Source organism: Pagrus pagrus (assembly GCF_965226575.1).
Source record: "Pagrus pagrus genome assembly, chromosome: 4".
NCBI classification, from domain to species: Eukaryota; Metazoa; Chordata; class Actinopteri; order Spariformes; family Sparidae; genus Pagrus; species Pagrus pagrus.
This window is the reverse complement of record NC_140188.1, coordinates 19,031,845-19,048,999: the sequence shown is the minus strand read 5'-3', so window position 1 is coordinate 19,048,999 and position 17,155 is coordinate 19,031,845. Positions and strand designations below refer to the sequence as shown.

At 40.2% G+C, this 17,155-nt stretch overlaps 1 protein-coding gene across 10 annotated transcripts in view; it reads left to right on the top strand.

Moving 5' to 3' along the window:
* The first annotated feature begins 63 nt into the window (after window positions 1-63).
* The window catches only part of dync2h1 (dynein cytoplasmic 2 heavy chain 1), a 125,713-nt gene continuing 108,621 nt past the window's right edge, over window positions 64-17,155 (top strand). For 9 of the 10 annotated variants that reach the window (XM_084351592.1, XM_084351595.1, XM_084351591.1 and 6 more), the window contains exons 1-30: window positions 64-187; window positions 967-1,149; window positions 1,564-1,737; window positions 1,940-2,078; window positions 2,370-2,488; window positions 2,869-3,013; window positions 3,272-3,417; window positions 3,592-3,678; window positions 4,591-4,725; window positions 4,950-5,063; window positions 5,174-5,285; window positions 6,093-6,217; window positions 6,454-6,629; window positions 6,795-6,990; window positions 7,142-7,237; window positions 7,844-8,005; window positions 8,178-8,276; window positions 8,515-8,654; window positions 8,897-9,125; window positions 9,868-9,995; window positions 11,941-12,056; window positions 12,342-12,469; window positions 12,752-12,901; window positions 13,093-13,298; window positions 13,549-13,704; window positions 13,835-13,949; window positions 14,240-14,410; window positions 14,923-15,081; window positions 16,571-16,644; window positions 16,866-17,015. In XM_084351592.1, coding sequence (XP_084207718.1) covers window positions 137-187; window positions 967-1,149; window positions 1,564-1,737; window positions 1,940-2,078; window positions 2,370-2,488; window positions 2,869-3,013; window positions 3,272-3,417; window positions 3,592-3,678; window positions 4,591-4,725; window positions 4,950-5,063; window positions 5,174-5,285; window positions 6,093-6,217; window positions 6,454-6,629; window positions 6,795-6,990; window positions 7,142-7,237; window positions 7,844-8,005; window positions 8,178-8,276; window positions 8,515-8,654; window positions 8,897-9,125; window positions 9,868-9,995; window positions 11,941-12,056; window positions 12,342-12,469; window positions 12,752-12,901; window positions 13,093-13,298; window positions 13,549-13,704; window positions 13,835-13,949; window positions 14,240-14,410; window positions 14,923-15,081; window positions 16,571-16,644; window positions 16,866-17,015 — 4,181 coding nt within the window. In that variant the 5' untranslated portion in view covers window positions 64-136. Of the gene's footprint in view, window positions 188-931; window positions 1,150-1,563; window positions 1,738-1,939; window positions 2,079-2,369; window positions 2,489-2,868; window positions 3,014-3,271; window positions 3,418-3,591; window positions 3,679-4,590; window positions 4,726-4,949; window positions 5,064-5,173; window positions 5,286-6,092; window positions 6,218-6,453; window positions 6,630-6,794; window positions 6,991-7,141; window positions 7,238-7,843; window positions 8,006-8,177; window positions 8,277-8,514; window positions 8,655-8,896; window positions 9,126-9,867; window positions 9,996-11,940; window positions 12,057-12,341; window positions 12,470-12,751; window positions 12,902-13,092; window positions 13,299-13,548; window positions 13,705-13,834; window positions 13,950-14,239; window positions 14,411-14,922; window positions 15,082-16,570; window positions 16,645-16,865; window positions 17,016-17,155 lie in introns of all 10 variants that reach the window. The other variant, XM_084351596.1, reaches the window with a different exon arrangement.

The following is a 17,155-nucleotide window of genomic DNA, read 5'->3' as shown; positions in this document are numbered from 1 at the left end:
GTAGACCTCCCGTCCAGCTATTACATCAGTGGTTCCGCGGTGTCATGTGATACGAGGGATCGTAGTTGCTACCTGGCAACCACGCAAGCATAATCCTGGAAAACACACGAGCAACAGATTGCTACAGCTTCACTTCATGAATGAAGTTACCGAGTGCTCCGAAAGTAGAGCATTTGGTGGCAAAACGGTATGAAACCAAGGTTTCCGTTAGCTTGCTATCGTGCTGAAGGCTAGCTCGCTAGCTTAAATGCTTAACTTTAATTCACAGAGGCAGCGAGCTAACGTTAGCTAGCTAGCTAGCCCTCCTGCAGCCGATGCTTAGCCTTAATGCTGCACCATAACTTTGCAAACATTATCGGAGTCCTTTCCATGCAAATAGAAGAAGCTTCTTGAACACAGGGGACTAGCTAAATTAATGCTGGTTTTAGAAGCTAGAGTTGTTTCAGTGCTAGCACGTTTAAGATACGTAGAAACGTTAGCTTACTTTATAGCTTGGCAAAAGATATCCGTGCTGCTCAAGCGCATCACTTTTTGGGCACAGTTACTAGTAGCAAATGGATTTAATCGGAAAACGTGAGCAGTGACGTGGCATGACTTTTGGTCTCCTTGTTTCAGGGCTGACGGACTCTAACATTACATTACGTATAGGTTAAAGCTATCCAAGTTGGAGATAATGACCCAGTTTGTGCCTCTAATGGCTTATCAGGCACCAACTGGGACTGGTCCTGATGCAACAGCAAGTTGTAGCCTGGTTCTCAGATGCTAACTCTCGTGATTAAAATGAGGAAAGTCCATTGAAGTCTTAGGAATCCGCAGAAATAACCTTGTACCTTGAGATTTATGGAAGTATCTGTTTTACACAATAGCTACCATTAAGCCATGTCCCTCCCACTGTGTGAGCCTTCACAATATTATTTTTCGTATGCTACAGCTTTCTCAGAATCACTTCATTATTGTTGCTGAAAGATGCCCCACGGTTCAGATGACGCCCGCAAAAAGTTTATCCTGACCACAACTGGAAACTTCTATGGGATAAAGCCTTCGTCGTCCCTGGCTGACAGCCAAGAGCTCAATAACTTCTTGGATGATGGAAATGAATTTGTCCTGTCTGTCAGCAGACATGACAATGACCTTCACTTGTCAAATAAGGTAACAAAAAAGTTTTAAACCTTTTTACCGTGCAGGGTTTCCTAGAATATGCATGCATATCCACGTGAAAGGATTTGCTGAGCTCACAGGGGGAAATCCTAACTTTCTGTTTGGTTAAATAGACTAAATAAACCATATTTTACACAAAATTGTCAAACAATCAATAAACAAACACCATAGAAGGAAGACATTACTCCTGGAAATTACCTGTGGTTAAAAGATACTGAGTGATACTATAAACTTTGAACCCGGATCTTTAACTGTTTTTTAACTGAGTGTCAAATAAGCAGCCTGGTAGCATGTATATGTGCATTTTGTTACTTTATTCATGCTTCATACTTTAAACTTAACAATTAATCATCATGAGTTGACTTTGTTTTTTTCTTTTTTAACATTCCGCCTTTCTTTCATCAGATTGAAGCGTCGGGGAACAGCAGAGAGAAGGTGTTGGTGTTCTTCAAGCTGCATCCCACAGTGATCACAGAGGACAACCTTCACCAGAGCCTCCTTGTGTCGTCCATGCTGGAGTCTCCCATTAACACTCTCTACCAGGCTGTAAGACAAGTCTTTGCACCTGTACTGCTGAAGGTGAGCCCATCCCAGTGTGTTAAAGAATCCCATAGAAGCATGCCACATACTTAGTCAATTTATTTTCTATATTTGTAGTTGTAATGTTACAATTGAAAAGGAAAAAAATGGGGCAAATTTAAAACAAATGATTGTAAATTAATATTACATCAGCAAGTGTACTCACTCTAAAAGTTTTTGCATCTTGTTCACTTCTCTCAAGGATGAGCGGTGGCGTTCAGCATTTGACCCTAAGCTGGCAGGTCTGCTGAGTGAGCTGGAGCTTGGCCTGGGCTCAGTGGTCCGCCAGACTGGAGCGCAACCCTCGTCCAAGAAGGGCCGCACGGAGGAAGATGTCCTTGGTATGCATACGTGTGTTTTTTACAGAAAGATAAACACCGGTCAGGACCATAGATGTTTTTTCAAATATTGAATATTGGAAATATTTAGATTTTGGAGGGACATAAGATTTCACATGCCATTTGGTAAAACACCTTGTGCTAGCATCTCAATGTGGCCTATCAGGAAGAGTTAATAGGTGTATGACTAAACATGATTTTGCTTTGTTCAGTTCTTCATAAAGGAAGTTACCTAGTAGAAAACAACAACAAAAACCCCCCCGGTGAAATCATACTTTATTCTCCTCTATGCAGGCATCCTGACTCCCAGTGATGAATTCCAGTATTGGGCTGATCTCTCTGAGTCAGCGGAGAAGAACAGTGTGAGAGAAAGGGCAACACATTTCACTGAGCTCTTTAAACCCGTACAAAAGGTATGCAAGCAAACAGTTATGTATCAGGGCTGGCCACATGAAAGAAAATTAATTAAAGTCACATTAAAGTTACATTTACTATTGGTTTTATGTGTAAACATGGTGGTTGCTAAATGAATTACAATTATTTAGATGTAAACTGTAACTGTACTAAGCAATTATTCTACAGATTAATTTGTAGAAGAAAGCCTTTCCTTCCATCTTAGTGTGAAGTTTAAAAACCTTAACATTGTTGGTCTTAATGTTAACATTATTTCTCATAATGATTTGACCAGTGTTTAATGGTTGTTCTAGAAGTTAATGTTTCTATTTGCAGTGAACCAGCTGGGATAAAGCTAAACTGACACACCAAAGTATGTGTCCCTTTGTTTTTCCGCCAGGAGTATGGTGGTCTTGATGGCTTGTCTATGCTTGATGTTGTGGATCTGGTGGAACAGAGCAGAGACTCTCTGGATGATGTTTGGAGGCAGACTGACTTTGATCCTTATCCAGAAACGCGCATGGTCCGACTCATGGACGTTATCGGTGCGACTCTCTCACACATACACAAACCAAAACAAGGAAATGAAAACAACTAAATGCTGATGTTGTTTTTCAGATACAGTATGTGCCAAGCTGTCTATGTCACACAAATTAAAGACCGCACATCTATTGAGAAATGAAACCAACTGTTTTCCGAGGAACTACACTCAGAATACAGTACATGCTGTTTGTGCAGAACATGCTTGTCAGTAGTTCAAGTTTGACATCTTTTCTTGTTGTGTTTGTGTATTTATGTACAAGGTGGAGCCCTGGGGAGATATGTGCAGAGGAAGCTGAGCGGTCTTAAGATTTTTGAGGAGCCATTTGTATCAGTGAGGGAAAACCTGAGAACAGGTGTGGCCATCTGTGAGCAATGGGTGGTAGCCTGCGATCATCTGACTGGACAGGTATGGAAGAGTACAAAATGGGGGAAAAGTATGCGCAAAATGGTTTCACAAATCAAAGCCATTACTATTTCTGTCATAATTGAATGCCTAACTTCAGTTCAACTGTAAAATAAAAGATATTTTCAGTTTGATTATGGTAAACACTGAAAACTTGTTTACGTGCCTTTTTCTCAGGTGTGGAAGAGACACGCCCCCCACCCCTGGAAGGGAAACAAGCACTGCCCACAAACCCTTCATTGTCTTGCAAAAAGATTAGACGAGGTAAGATAAGGTCCTGATCAAGATATATCCTGACATGGCCTTTTAGTTTTTCCTTTCCTGGTTTCTGTTTATTTGTAAAGAAGAAGAAGATGTGACATTCAAGTGGAATTTCCACTTGATGTTTATTAGTCCTTAACAGGAAAGGAAAAGTGAACCATAAATGGTTACCATAAATAAAGGACACACAGACTCTCCTTTTTATGGCACTTTAAAGTCTCCTTAAAATACTTCTGCTAATATACCATATTTTCTAATGTCTAGTACTCTTTATTGATCCATAAATTAACCCTCTCACATGTTCATATGTACAGATTTAATCTTAACTTTTGACTTTACACAAATTGTGAACTTAGACAGACTCAAAGTAGCCTTTGCAATTGGGCAGCTTAATCAACAAAACTTTAGACTCTGAATTTGGTCACAGCCTTTGATAAATGATCTGCCCCTAGTAGCTGTTTGTATTACAGTGTTCACAGAACATGATAAATTCCTTCTCTCCTCTCCAGGCTATTGCCTAACTATGATACAGATCTATGATACGTTTAAACCCTACTTGACCTGACAAAGTCTTTTAGTCAAGAAACTCTACCACAGACTTGGAAAGTGGGGAAACATGTCCCCACTGTCCCATACCTCTTTACAGTGTATTGTATAATTTCCCTTGTGGACATAACGTTAAGTGTTTGGAACTATCTAATATCTGCCCTGTGAGCATTTTCCATTGATAGTTTGTCATGAACATCCTTTGTGTCTCTGTAATACCCATATCTATAGCATCTTAGAATTAGTCCTACAGTCAAATAAGTCACACAGTGGAACTCAGGTTGTTGACTCCTTTCAGTCTGATAACCAAAGATGAAACAGCACACATAGATAACATGTGAATACACTGTCTCTGTTAATGTCTACCAGGTGGTGACTCTGCGCATGGTTCATGAGAAACTGCTGCGCCTGCTACCAGGAGGGAAACAGCAGGCTCTGACTTCAGATCGTGTTTTTGAGCCTTTCTCTGGACTCAACCCTCTGCATTACAACCCCTACACTGAGGTTAGACTGTTGTTGGAAGCTGTGAGTGTGCATGTGTATGTGCAGGGTCTTCATTGCGTGGCTGACGCTGCCATCAGATTACTATCCAGTTACTATGCATCATTTTTCCATGCACTTCATCTTTTATTGACTTTGATCCTATATATAAGTATCATCTACATTTATTGAAACATCCCTCTTTACTTACTTATTTAGTACGACTGATTATTGTATGTTTTCTGTAGCCTCTTTGGAGAGCAGCAGTGGCTCAGTTTGAGCGACTAATGGCTCCGTCAGAGCAGGAGGTCGCTGGCAGACTAAAGAGCTACATTGCTGATGTGCAGGATAATCCACAACAGGTAGTGAAACAGACTACTTCAGTTCACGTTAAAAAATATTGTGTGTGGGTGTGTATTCATGTAGGAACTTATCGTAAGTGCCTGTGGGTGTGCATTTGTTTGTTGTCTAGCTGTTGCAGGTGTTTCAAAAGCACAAGGAGCTAATCAGACGTCCCAGTATCAGCAAAGAGCTTCAGTCGGAGAGAGAGACCCTGCTGGCCAGACTGCTGGACTACGACAAAGGTTCACAGTTCTGCTTCAAAACACTTTCGTCTCTCTGTTTCAGTGAGACATTGAGTTACTGTGTTCATACAGGGGAGCAGATACATACAATCTGATTAAACCCACTTCCTGTGCTTAAATGCTGCTGCTGAATGGATTCACTTTCCATATCTAAGAAATACACTCAATGTATTTTCATTTTATTGAAATCATTTATTTAATTTCGCACTATTATTGTCCAGACCAGAGGTTTTTAAACAGTATAGAGAGAGTTGAGGGGGATGCACAGGGGGAGAGATGTGAGGCAAAGACACTACATAAGTTGAAAATGTTGGTATTCCTGTAAAAACACAAGAATTTAGTTATTGTGGTTTGGATCATTAATCAACACAGTCATCACAGGAGTGGCTGTGTCACACATGTAGTGCCTGTATGCCACAATTTGAGTCAAAAATCACATTCATAAATAAGTCAAATCTGAACATATATATATGAAGTATATGTATATATATTTTTTCCAGATGTGGTTGTGGTAATTTTGTCTGAAGAGGTTCTCAGAGAGAAAACCCTTGGTCCAGACCATAAGAGTGCAGTTAAAGATAGCTACTCTGAGGTTGTTTCAGAAATGTATTAGCTTAAATGGGGCACTAAGATGGCGTTGTGCTTAGAGTAAATATCCTGTCATGACAAGGCTCTGTCCCTCAAACAGCAATATATTCTTAAGCTGAAGCACTGGCCGTTTACTTATAGTAGTATAGTAATAGTGGTGAGACATTGTTGTTCCTCATCTTTGACCTCTCTCTACTTTATTCATTTTTGATTTTTTAGGCCTAAAGACCGACTTTGAGAGTCGTTGCCACGGAGGACCCGGAGAAAAGTCTGGGCCACTCATCGGCAGAAACCTCCCTGAGGTGGTCAACAAAATTGTCTGGGTCAGACAACTCATACATAAGGTAACTGAGTCACATACCGTCCAATAGCATGGACTTTCTGGTCTATCATTTATTTGCACAGGTTTAAGAGAGCTTTTATTAGATAATTAGACAGATGATCATGATATGAAAATGACTTGAAAATACAACCACAACGTTATACTGATATTCCAAATATTTCCTATGATGATGAAAAGAGTAGTGTGTGTGCCGATTCCTTTTTCTTTTATGTTCCTCTGCTTGCATTCTTACATTAGGTTGAGGACTCTGTCCGCATATCTGAGGCACTGCTGTCAGACCTGTCTGGGTTCAAAGGGTTCATGCATTTCTGTGATGACCTGCTGGAAGTTCTGAGGGCATATGAACAGGAACAGTTTGAGGACTGGTCCAGAGATATACTGTCAGGGCTGGCTGACCCAAAGTCAGGGATCAGGTTGGAAACAGTGCACGCTGTGACATACAAGACATTCAAGAAAAGTTCAGAGCAACACTGAATTCATCTTAAATGTTAATCATCGCTTCTTTGATCAGGGGCACTTCAGTTTAAGTGGATCTTACATTCTGTATTTCTCTAATCCAACTCTCTCCCTCTGCATAGTCTCCAGGCCAGTAACCGTGTGATGGACCTGGACCACGTTGACGGCAGGCTGAAGATCCAGTATTCAGACAGACTGGTCAGTCTGCTCAGGGAGGTCAGGCAGCTCTCTGCTCTCGGCTTTCCCATCCCAGCCAAGATACAGCAGGCTGCTAATACTGCAGACAAGTTCTACAGACAGGCCATTGTCCTAAAACAGGTGAGAGTGTACTACAGGTCCAAACACATACATACACATATAAACACATTTCCTTTCCTTATTTATTTATTTATTTATTCATTCCTCTGTCATTATTTCTGTTTTAGTTTGTCTCATGCTCATATTGTAACAAAGTGTTACTGTGTTTCAGGTGGCCCATTTCTACAACACCATTGACCAACAGATGATTCCCTCTCAGAGACCTATGATGCTTGGCCTCGCCTTGGCCTTTGAACAGGTCATCAAGGTACTGCACACAGCTTGAAATGATTGTTTTTGAATTCTTTGCCTTAACGTTAAATATTGGAAAATGTTTTTGTGATGATAATTATTTCTTAGGGAAGTCGAATGTTATAAAAAGAGAATTTGAAGCCGATGACTCGCCAGTGCACGATTGTTATTGTGAGGATGAATCATCATCATCAAAAAAAAACATTCAATAATTCCTAGAACTCAAATGTTTTTAGCGTTCGCGGGAAAAGTATAGGAACTATAATTCTGTATAGTTCCTTCAACACAACATATTTCAACCGCAAACTTCCCGTCGCTTTTAAATTATGCCTGACTTTGATTTTATGTTTTCTACAGTCTACTGACTACTGACCGCTCTAAGCGCTTTACAACACTTGTCACATTCACACACCCATTCATATACTGATGGCAGAGACTGTCATGCAAGGTGCTGACTGCTCATCAGGAGCAATTTGGGGTTCAGTATCTTGCCCAAGGACACTTTGACATGCCGCTGGGGGAGCCAGGGATTCGAACCAGTGACCTTCCGATTACTAGACGACCCGCTCTACCTCCTGAGATGCCCCATTAGTGACATACCCTTTCTGCTTTTCTTTGTCAGAATCCTCGCTCTCAGTCAAAAGAATCAGGCGGTAAACTGCAGATCACCTGGGACAACCCCAAGGAGCTGGAAGTTTACATTACCAAGCTGCAGTCTGCTGCTGAGAAACTCTCCACCGAGAACAGGAAGCTACGCAAATGGCACACTGATTTCGTTGACAAGGTTGTAGCATGTTGTTACATTTAGTCCTCAGTTGTTCTACAAAATGGTCAAATACAGAGTTGTACAGTTAGCACTAATGTAAACTGTTTTCTTTGGAACCATAATCCGATATTAGTAACTAAGCCTTACTCCTTTGTGTATTTGTTTGTACACCTCTGGGTACATTTCTCAGGTGGTGACACTGATGAATGTGGACCTACTGAGACATCAGCAGCGGTGGAAGGATGGCCTTCAGGACCTCCGTACTGGCTTTGCCACTCTGGAGGCTCAGGTATTGATTATAGTCAGAGCACAAGTATAGTGTTTGCTGCTGCCCTCTTTTATGTATTTTTTACTGAATAAATTATTGCTATATTCATGACTGGAACCATTTGAAAAAAGTTCACCAGGGAGCCCTGTGGTTTCTGTGATAATCATTATGAGTAAGCATGATTCAGACTGGTTCAAGTGCTCATTCAGCTTTTAATTGGACATTTTCCAGCCTGTCTAATGCATGTATGTGTTTCCAGGGCTTCAGGTCTGATGACATGCGGGCATGGCGTCAACACTGGAACCATCAGCTGTACAAGGCTCTTGAACATCAGTACCAGACAGGACTGGAAGCTCTGAACAAGAACCTGCCTGAAATACACATTGACCTCACTTTCAAGTCAGTACACACCCTTTCAGCTGTCAAACCTTCATCTGCCTCTCTCACACATTAAGTATTTTTCCCTTATCTGGAACCATTGACACCTCTGACTTCCTTTTACCAGCCCATAAATCTCACACTTGGCCATGTCACCATTTCTCTTTCTTTCTCTCTCCTACAAAGACATTATGATAAGTGTGGGTTGAATAAAAAAAAAAAAAAAAACCTTTTTTCATGGTTTCTTTCCTTCTTGTGATCAGGCAAGGCCGTTTGCAGTTCCGTCCTCCATTTGAGGAGGTGCGAGCACGCTATTTCAGGGAGATGAAGCGGTTCATCTCAATCCCAAACCAGTTCAAAGGGGTCAGTGCCCAGGGGGAGGGGCTTATTTTCAGCATCATGATCGATAGAAATGCCTCTGGTTTCCTCACCATCTTCAGCAAGGCCGAGGACCTCTTTTGCCGCCTCCAAGCTGTCCAAAACAAGTTTAAGGTGACTAAACAACATGTGATGATTAATAGTGTTTATGACTAGATTATGAGTCAACTGTCCTGTAAAAAAAAAAATCTGTATAATCAAGATGATGTAAAGAGATGTATGATGAGGGTTTTATTTGTCACTATACAACATGAAACCATTTTAATGCATTAAAAAAACAACGTAAGTGTGGTCATCTTTGAAACTGAAGAGATTTGAATCTGGCCTCAAAGGTCAAATTTGATATCACCCAATAGCTGTAGAATACAAAGTGATTAACAGTTTCTTGTAGTTAATGATTCGTCTTTAAAACACTTCTTATGGCTCCACTGTAATGCTGTCCATGTATTTTACACTAATGTTCAGTAAGTAACCACTTCTTGCTCATTGAAGCATAGCAGTCTGAGCCATTGCTGTGCTGTTTTCTTTGAAAGAGTGCAACTTGGATTAGTCATGCTTTTCTATTTACATACTAAAGGTCTGTTTGTTTTCATTGTCTACATTTTCCCCTTTATACTACCCTGACAGAACAGTGAGCACAGCATAGTGTCTTGTCCCCTCTATCTGCAGCCATGCATATTTAATTGTAAGGGGAAGCCCTCCGCCAACACCAGACTTCTCCTTTTATCAACCCTTTACTTCTGTTTTTTTATTTAGTCATCTATGTCCAGTTTTGTAACCTCTGACACAGACACATATGAAATTGGGAAATGTGCACTTAACCCAACCACTGTGATTCTGTGTGTGTATGTTCTAGGAGTGGGTGGTGCTGGGCCAGGTAGATTTAGAGAAGTTAGTTGAGAAGCATCTGAACTCTGTGCAAGACTGGGAGAGGAACTTCAAGGCCCTGAAAGCCAGAGGAAAGGAGTCTGAACGTCTACCCAGGTACATATCACATGTAAAATAAATAGAAGTCATACAGTTACACAAAAGAAAAAATGTCTTCAATGTATAGTACTTCTGTGAAATACATATAAATACTGCAAAAAGGTGGGGAAAAACAGCAAAATCAAAAAGCCCCAAGATTAAACCTATCATCACACCATCATGTATTTTGATATCTCGTGGGAGATCACTTGTTAAGAGTGAACGCTTAAATGCACAGTATGTCATTTCTGCCATTATGGGGTATGTCAATCAAAGCGATAACAAAAGGTATACATTTGATGATGCTGTGAAGTAGCCTGAAATCAAGAGAGTTGTTGTCTTCATTGTGAAACAGCTACAATTGCTGAATAAACCAGAACGGCACTCAGTAGAGCGCATACCTCCGCCAAGGCCCAACAGTCCTCTTTAATTCAATCAAGCCTAATTAAATATGAAACTCAATAGCCCTGTTTGACTCAAAATTTTCAACCACTCATAACTGCTTAACCATAATTTAAGCTCACCACATCTAAGTCTGGCATCAAATTGTACTCATTCATACATACCAGCTATCTAAATACCCCTTTTTTTGTATCAACATCCGTGCATTGTTCACTGAGAAATGAACAAAAATGTTAATAATGCCTTATCTTGCAATGTTAAAGAAAGCGAGAAAAAATTCCTGGATCCGTGCCTTCATATAAATTCATACCAAAAGTAAATGCCCTTCCTCCATCCAAGTTTCATGGAAATCAGTTTGGTAGTTTTTGTGTAGTCCTGTTGACAAACCAACCAACAAACAGACAACAAACTGACACGGGTGAAACAAAACCTCCTTGGCGCAGGTAAAAATCTGATCTGAAATTCTAACAATGTGTTTGCAAGACAATCAGTTGTAAATGTCCTTCTCAGACGTGTCATCTGGGGTTTCCCTTAAAGACATCTTAACTAGAGTGGGTTTGAAGGGATGTGACGCCAGTGACAGGCGACCAAATGAAATGCCTTGTTACCTTGAATAACAATACTTATAACTGTGTTGGAAACATTTGGGATAGTTTAAGTACACAATTAAACACAATACGTAATATATTATATATATGTTTTTTTGACATTTTAATGTGAAAATATTACATATTACTCCTTTATTACATTTTGTTTTGGCACAAGCTGGCGCTGCTAATACAGGTGTGGGGAAGTTGGTTTAATCACAGCACTGAAAACCAAAAATCAACCTCAAACAAATCACTACCAACGGTTTATTATCCTATCCTATCACATGTTTGTTTGTAGAACTAACCGACATGACTCATCCTACTTATCTTGAGTTGTTCTCTAGCCTTTTGTTGCTGGTATGTATTTCCCCTAGGAGTACCAAATTCACTCCATTGGTTCAGTTGTTAAGATGAAAGGTCATATGCTAACTGATATCACAAATACAGGAAATTTATAAACTAACATTAAGTAACAGACACTGATATTCTTCTTCTCCCTCTGTCAGTCACGAGACTATTGACTGCACATTACTCAGCTGTTAACCAGATAAAGCAGTTAGTCACTCACAGTATACAGCATCTTTATGTCCTTGTTGTTCTTGCATTCTGTTATCTATGGATGTTGCAGTATTTAAAGCTACTCAGTATTATTACTGATGCATTTCCATCTACTAACCTGACATAACAAGAAGGCCTTGTCTACATCTTGATTCTGAAAATTCTTTGTTAAACTAATAGTAAAGACTCACATCTCATCTTTAGTTCTCTGCCCTGAATCAGCTTTGGCAGATGTCTCAGAGTTCTTCTCTAGCCAATTGTAGCTGACATGTACTTTCCCCTGGTGGGATTAAATTCACTTCTTTGATTCAGTTCTTATGGTTAAAGGTCATATGTTAACTGACACCCCAAATACAGGGAATTTACAACCCATCATTTGACAGGAACTCATCCGCTCTTTCCTTCTCTTCCAGTCAGGAGAAAGTAGACTGTATCACAGTTAACTGTGAGCCAGTAAAAGCAGCCATCGATGACCTCATCCAGAGGCTGTTTGACATGCTGCTCTTGTCACTCAGGAGGTCCATACAAGGTACACACAGACAACTTGATTGTACTTTTACTTTCACTTTTTTGTATGTAAATGGGGAATGTTCTCTCTACTTTTCAGCATTAAGATTTCACCTTCGAATTTAAATGTCAGTGTAATTTACACCAATCACAAGCCCAGTGTTTCCCTATTTCCTTGTCTTTCTCTGTTCTCGTTTTATGCCAATTTTGTTTTCCATTCTCTTCGCCCCATGACATCCCCCTTTACTTTCTCTTTCCTTTTCTGTTTACTTTACCGTGTGCGTGCATTCTTCTCTCTTGCTTGCAGGTCACACACAGGCCATAGACAGTTTTGTTTCAGAGTCAATGGAGGCACTGTCCAATAGACCAGAGAGCATGGAGGAGATTGGTGCGGCCAGTGGCACATATAGCCAGATACTAGCTCGCAAACCTGATGTAAGACAAAACACACCCCTAAACTTTGGCTTGGAACTTTTTTTGAATGATAGTACCAATGTTTGAGGTCTATGCCAATATGATTCTCCAACCCCTTCATTCTGCAGGCTGATTTGAACTGAAAAAGGTTCATTTTTCTACACTTAAGAAAATAGAAAAGAATGTTTTATTTCAGATGTTTGATATACAGTATAGCAGCAGTGTCTTTGTTTCCACGTGGGATTGGTCTTATGTTTGACAGGACATGAAAATAAACAACCCATACTGTATGCATGTGTATAGATCCTACCTCAATTCCAGTGTGCTGAGGAGAAGAACCGCTTGCTGCGAGCAGTGGCTGGGGCCGGCCTGGACTCGCTGTCCTCACTGAGAGCCAAGTGGGACAAACTGGAGCTTGTCATGGAGAGCCACCAGCTCATGATCAAAGAACAGGTGACATAAACTCACAAATGCAAAGGCTTACAAGTTTGCTTTGACAGCAGCTTTCTGCTACTGCTTTGTTAAAGTCTTTCAACTCCCCTCTCACTCTGTTTTCCTTTGTCTGTTCACCCCAATTCCTGTTCTTTTCTGTCCCTGGCTGTGTTCTTGTGCAACTCACTAATCTCGGCCTGTTCCTACCTTAGGTGGAGGTGATGCGAAGTAATGCCGCTGCTCGTACCGACGCCTACAGGGCAGATCTGGAGCGGTTTAAGGCCCGTTGGGACCAGCTGAAGCCTAAAGATGAGATGCTTGAGTCTGGTGATCATGCTGCCCTTTTGGCGTGTCTCCAGACCATCAGAGACAAGCAGCAAGAGTTCCAGGAGCTCGAGCTTGTGCGCATTAAACTGCTGTAAGTTATTTTTTAATATGCTGAATTTATATTTTTTTCTACTTATAAAGTCACATGTTCTACCTTCAAGTTTAAGTGCCTTTAAAGCAGGTTCCAACACAGTCAAAGAAAAAAAAAAGTGTTTGTCTCGCTCGTAGTTCAATAATTACATACTTACTCAATGATGAGCCCCTTTGCTGCATTGTGCCTGACAATGAAGTGGATGAAGTCCTCAACTCTACTCTACTCTACTCTGCTGTACTCTCCTCAGTGAGGACTGCACCTATTTTGACCTGGAGGCTCCAGATTTCTCTCTGGCAGAAGAGACTAAACGAGACATGGATGAGTTCAGTCAGATGTGGAGTCTTTATGAGGAGTGGCAGCAGGGCTTCACAGAAAAGGCCCAGGAGGACTGGATCACATTCAGGTAGAGGGTTATGTTAAGGTCTGCTGCTGATGGATCTCAATTCTCTGAATTTGGCACTGTTCTTAAATGTGTCTCTACTCTGTAATCAATTGTGTGTTAACATGTGCTGTATGTTTCTGTTGTTTCACAGGAGTAAAACATATGTGTTTGAGGAGTTTCTGTTTACGTGGCAGGACAGACTTAGGAAGTTGGAGCAGCCTACTGCCATGTCTGTTAAACTGCAGGGAGAAGTGGACAAATACAAGGTACAGTGTAGTAGAGTTGATGGAATAACATATCATTGCTATTCTCTACAAGTATTTTTGCTTTAGAGTCTCATACAAGACCCTCAAGCAGGGCTTAGGCCTAAATTGTGAAAGTTTTGCACAAATAAACTACTCTTAGAGTCTGCAGGGGTTTTAGATGGTAGGTGAGTTCTTCTTTTCGGGAGCATACATTTGTTCGGAAAACATTGTGGCAATTTGCCTTGCAGAATATATTTTATGCAAGTTTGTTTGTACTTTTATTTTCACACTTTTCCATCCACAATGTCTAGAACATGGTCCCAGTGCTGAAGTACGTGCGTGGGGAGCACCTGTCCCAGGACCATTGGTTGGACATGTTCCGCTTGCTGGGCCTTCCAAGAGGAACAACTTTAGAGAGACTCACCTTTAATGACCTCCTCGGTGTGGCAAATGCCATCATAGAAAAGGCCTTGGAGCTCAAGGTATGGACACACACACAAATACGCAAATACATATGCATACTTCTATAGGGAGACACACCTCTTTGAATTATTTAAATTTTGTTTGGTCTTTTTAGTTAAGGGACGATGATGGCTCAAAATATATGAATTGCAATGGTTACCGACATTATCACAATAAGTGACTGAAGACACTAGGGGGCAGCAGCAAGTAAGAAATTGAGATTGTTGATGACATGAAACTTATGTCATTGCACTTCGTAACATTTTATAATGAGACTTTTTGGTAAAGACAATTGTTCAATGAAGTTTCATATCAGCACATGTAAAGTACTATTGTATATTACTGGCAGGCCACATAGACTATCTGCATATTTACAGTTATTGACAGTTTGACAAAACACGGCACACAGGTGAAAGTTCTTGCCCACCATCACAGAGGAGTTCTTACAGAATGCTTTTTTAAAATGTTTATTATGTGATGGGTGAACACAAGTTATCCAGCTGTGTGTGTATGTGTGTGTGCTTGTATTAAGGACCTGAACAGTCGTGCTCAGGCAGAAGTGACAATCAGAGAAGCGCTGAGGGAGCTGGATTTGTGGGGAGCTGCAGCTACCTTCAACCTCACTGAGTATACAGACAGCAGCAAGCGCACTCTCACCCTCATCAAGGATTGGAAGGATATAGTCAATCAGGTGAACACAAATACACAGTAGACTGTATATAAACACAAAACACACACTTGGTGCACAGTGTCACATTGACTGAAGGTTAGTCTGAAGCAATCAAGTAAATTACAGTTTACTGTAACTGGTTAGATTTGTATTACTCTTACTTAAGAGAAGTATACATCCCCACTTATTGATTAAATCTTGACTCAGGGATTCTCAGCATCTGCCTTTCTTTTTAAGTAACTACCAAACACTACCTGTTATATCTTTTAGCTTCTTACACCTTTTTACATCACCACTATTTTTTCAGGCTTTTATTACTTCAGATAAACTGGACTTTTTCTTGATAACTGAATCTGGGCTCGCCCTAGATGCAAGGATAAGGATGAGCTTGCTTCAATTACTTTTTTATAGCCTACTTTAGCAAGTTGCTCCCCCGTAGAATGGGGAAGCTTATCAAAAACTCAGCCTTGTTCAAATATAGAGAGAGAATGACATAAAGTTAAATGCAGCTAGAAGGACATTTGATCTAATATTATTTAATAATTGATGGTCTCTTTGATTCACTAAAAGATGTATTAAGCAGTTTAAACAGTGGTTAAATGTGAGGGCTCAATTTCTTTCACAATTCTATTGAACAAAACAAAAAATGATAAGTGCTTTTCAGGTTCGAATGCTGTTACAAGAGGTTACAACTCATCACACCACTAAGTCATATACTTAATTTCTAAATTCTTTTACTGTTGAGGTGCGTACAACAATAAAAACCACAAGCCCTTGATAGAGACCATGGCTATGGTGAAGCACCTCTTCTGCTCTTTTGACAATCTCCCAGACATTAACCTCGAGGAAGTCTTTGCAAGAATTACTTCTGTTCTTGCTTAACTTGATTATGCATTGGTGAATTTGAAGGAACCATCACTTGATCCAACAGTTCACAGTAAGCTGTTTTGTTGAGTGCATACTATATGTACTTTCTGGGAAATATTAGTCATGTTATAGATATAGATACAGAAACAGATGACAGCCTGATTACTGAATGATGGACACTACTGTAATTTTCCTGTAGGATGCTTCTTACATGTTTTCTTCTATATTTATATATATACATGTACATAAATATGTCTCTGTAACTGTTCTGCCTTTGATAAATGTGTGAGGCAGAACGCTGAGCATAATGCTTTTTAATTAGACAAAATATAAAAAGTGAAGTCTTCATGGAGAGCAATGTTTTCAGAGACATTTACTGTACTGTATTTATTGAAAAGGCTCCTTCAGCTATTGTTGTCACTATTCACATTGTTGGAATTTCCCCTTGTTTTTTTATTTTTTTATTTTTTCAGGCAGCTCAATTAAAGGAGATAACTTCTACTACTACCACTGGCATTTGCTAGATAGACTTAGAAGGCACATAAACATTGTCTGGAAAACGCAGGCATATCTACTGGCACCATTAAATGTAATCTTAAGGATTAGCAAACATTGGCTTTATCACTACTCTGTGCCCATCCAGGTGGGAGATAACCGCTGTCTGCTGCAGTCTCTGAAAGACTCTCCCTACTACCACAGCTTCCAAGACAAGGTCAGGTCAAAGGCTTGAATCTATGAATATGCTTTTATAATCTCTAAGTGCTTCATTTTTATTTTTGGGAAAAGTAAATCTCCCACAGATTGCCTGTTTATTAAAGATACAAAATGTGTTGACTTAATCACATGAATTGCTGTCCATGTTTTCTTTTTTATTCGTGGTTCACCCATATATCGTGGTTTAGCTTCGCTAACTAATGTTTTGTGTATATCCAGGTCAGTCTGTGGGAGACTCGTCTGTCAGACTTAGACGAATACCTGCTTAGTCTGAATGCCATCCAGAGGCGGTGGGTCTATCTGGAGCCGATTTTTGGACGAGGGGCATTGCCCCGAGAGGAGGCACGCTTCAAACGGGTTGATGAAGACTTCAGGTACTGTGTGTGTGTGTGTGTGTGTGTGTGTGTGTGTTTCTGTGTTACTGTATCACATCAAATTTAGAAGTTTTGCTCTATATTGCAAATTGGTTGTCAGCTAGAGTAATGCAGATATGAAATGAATCTGTTTAATTTGA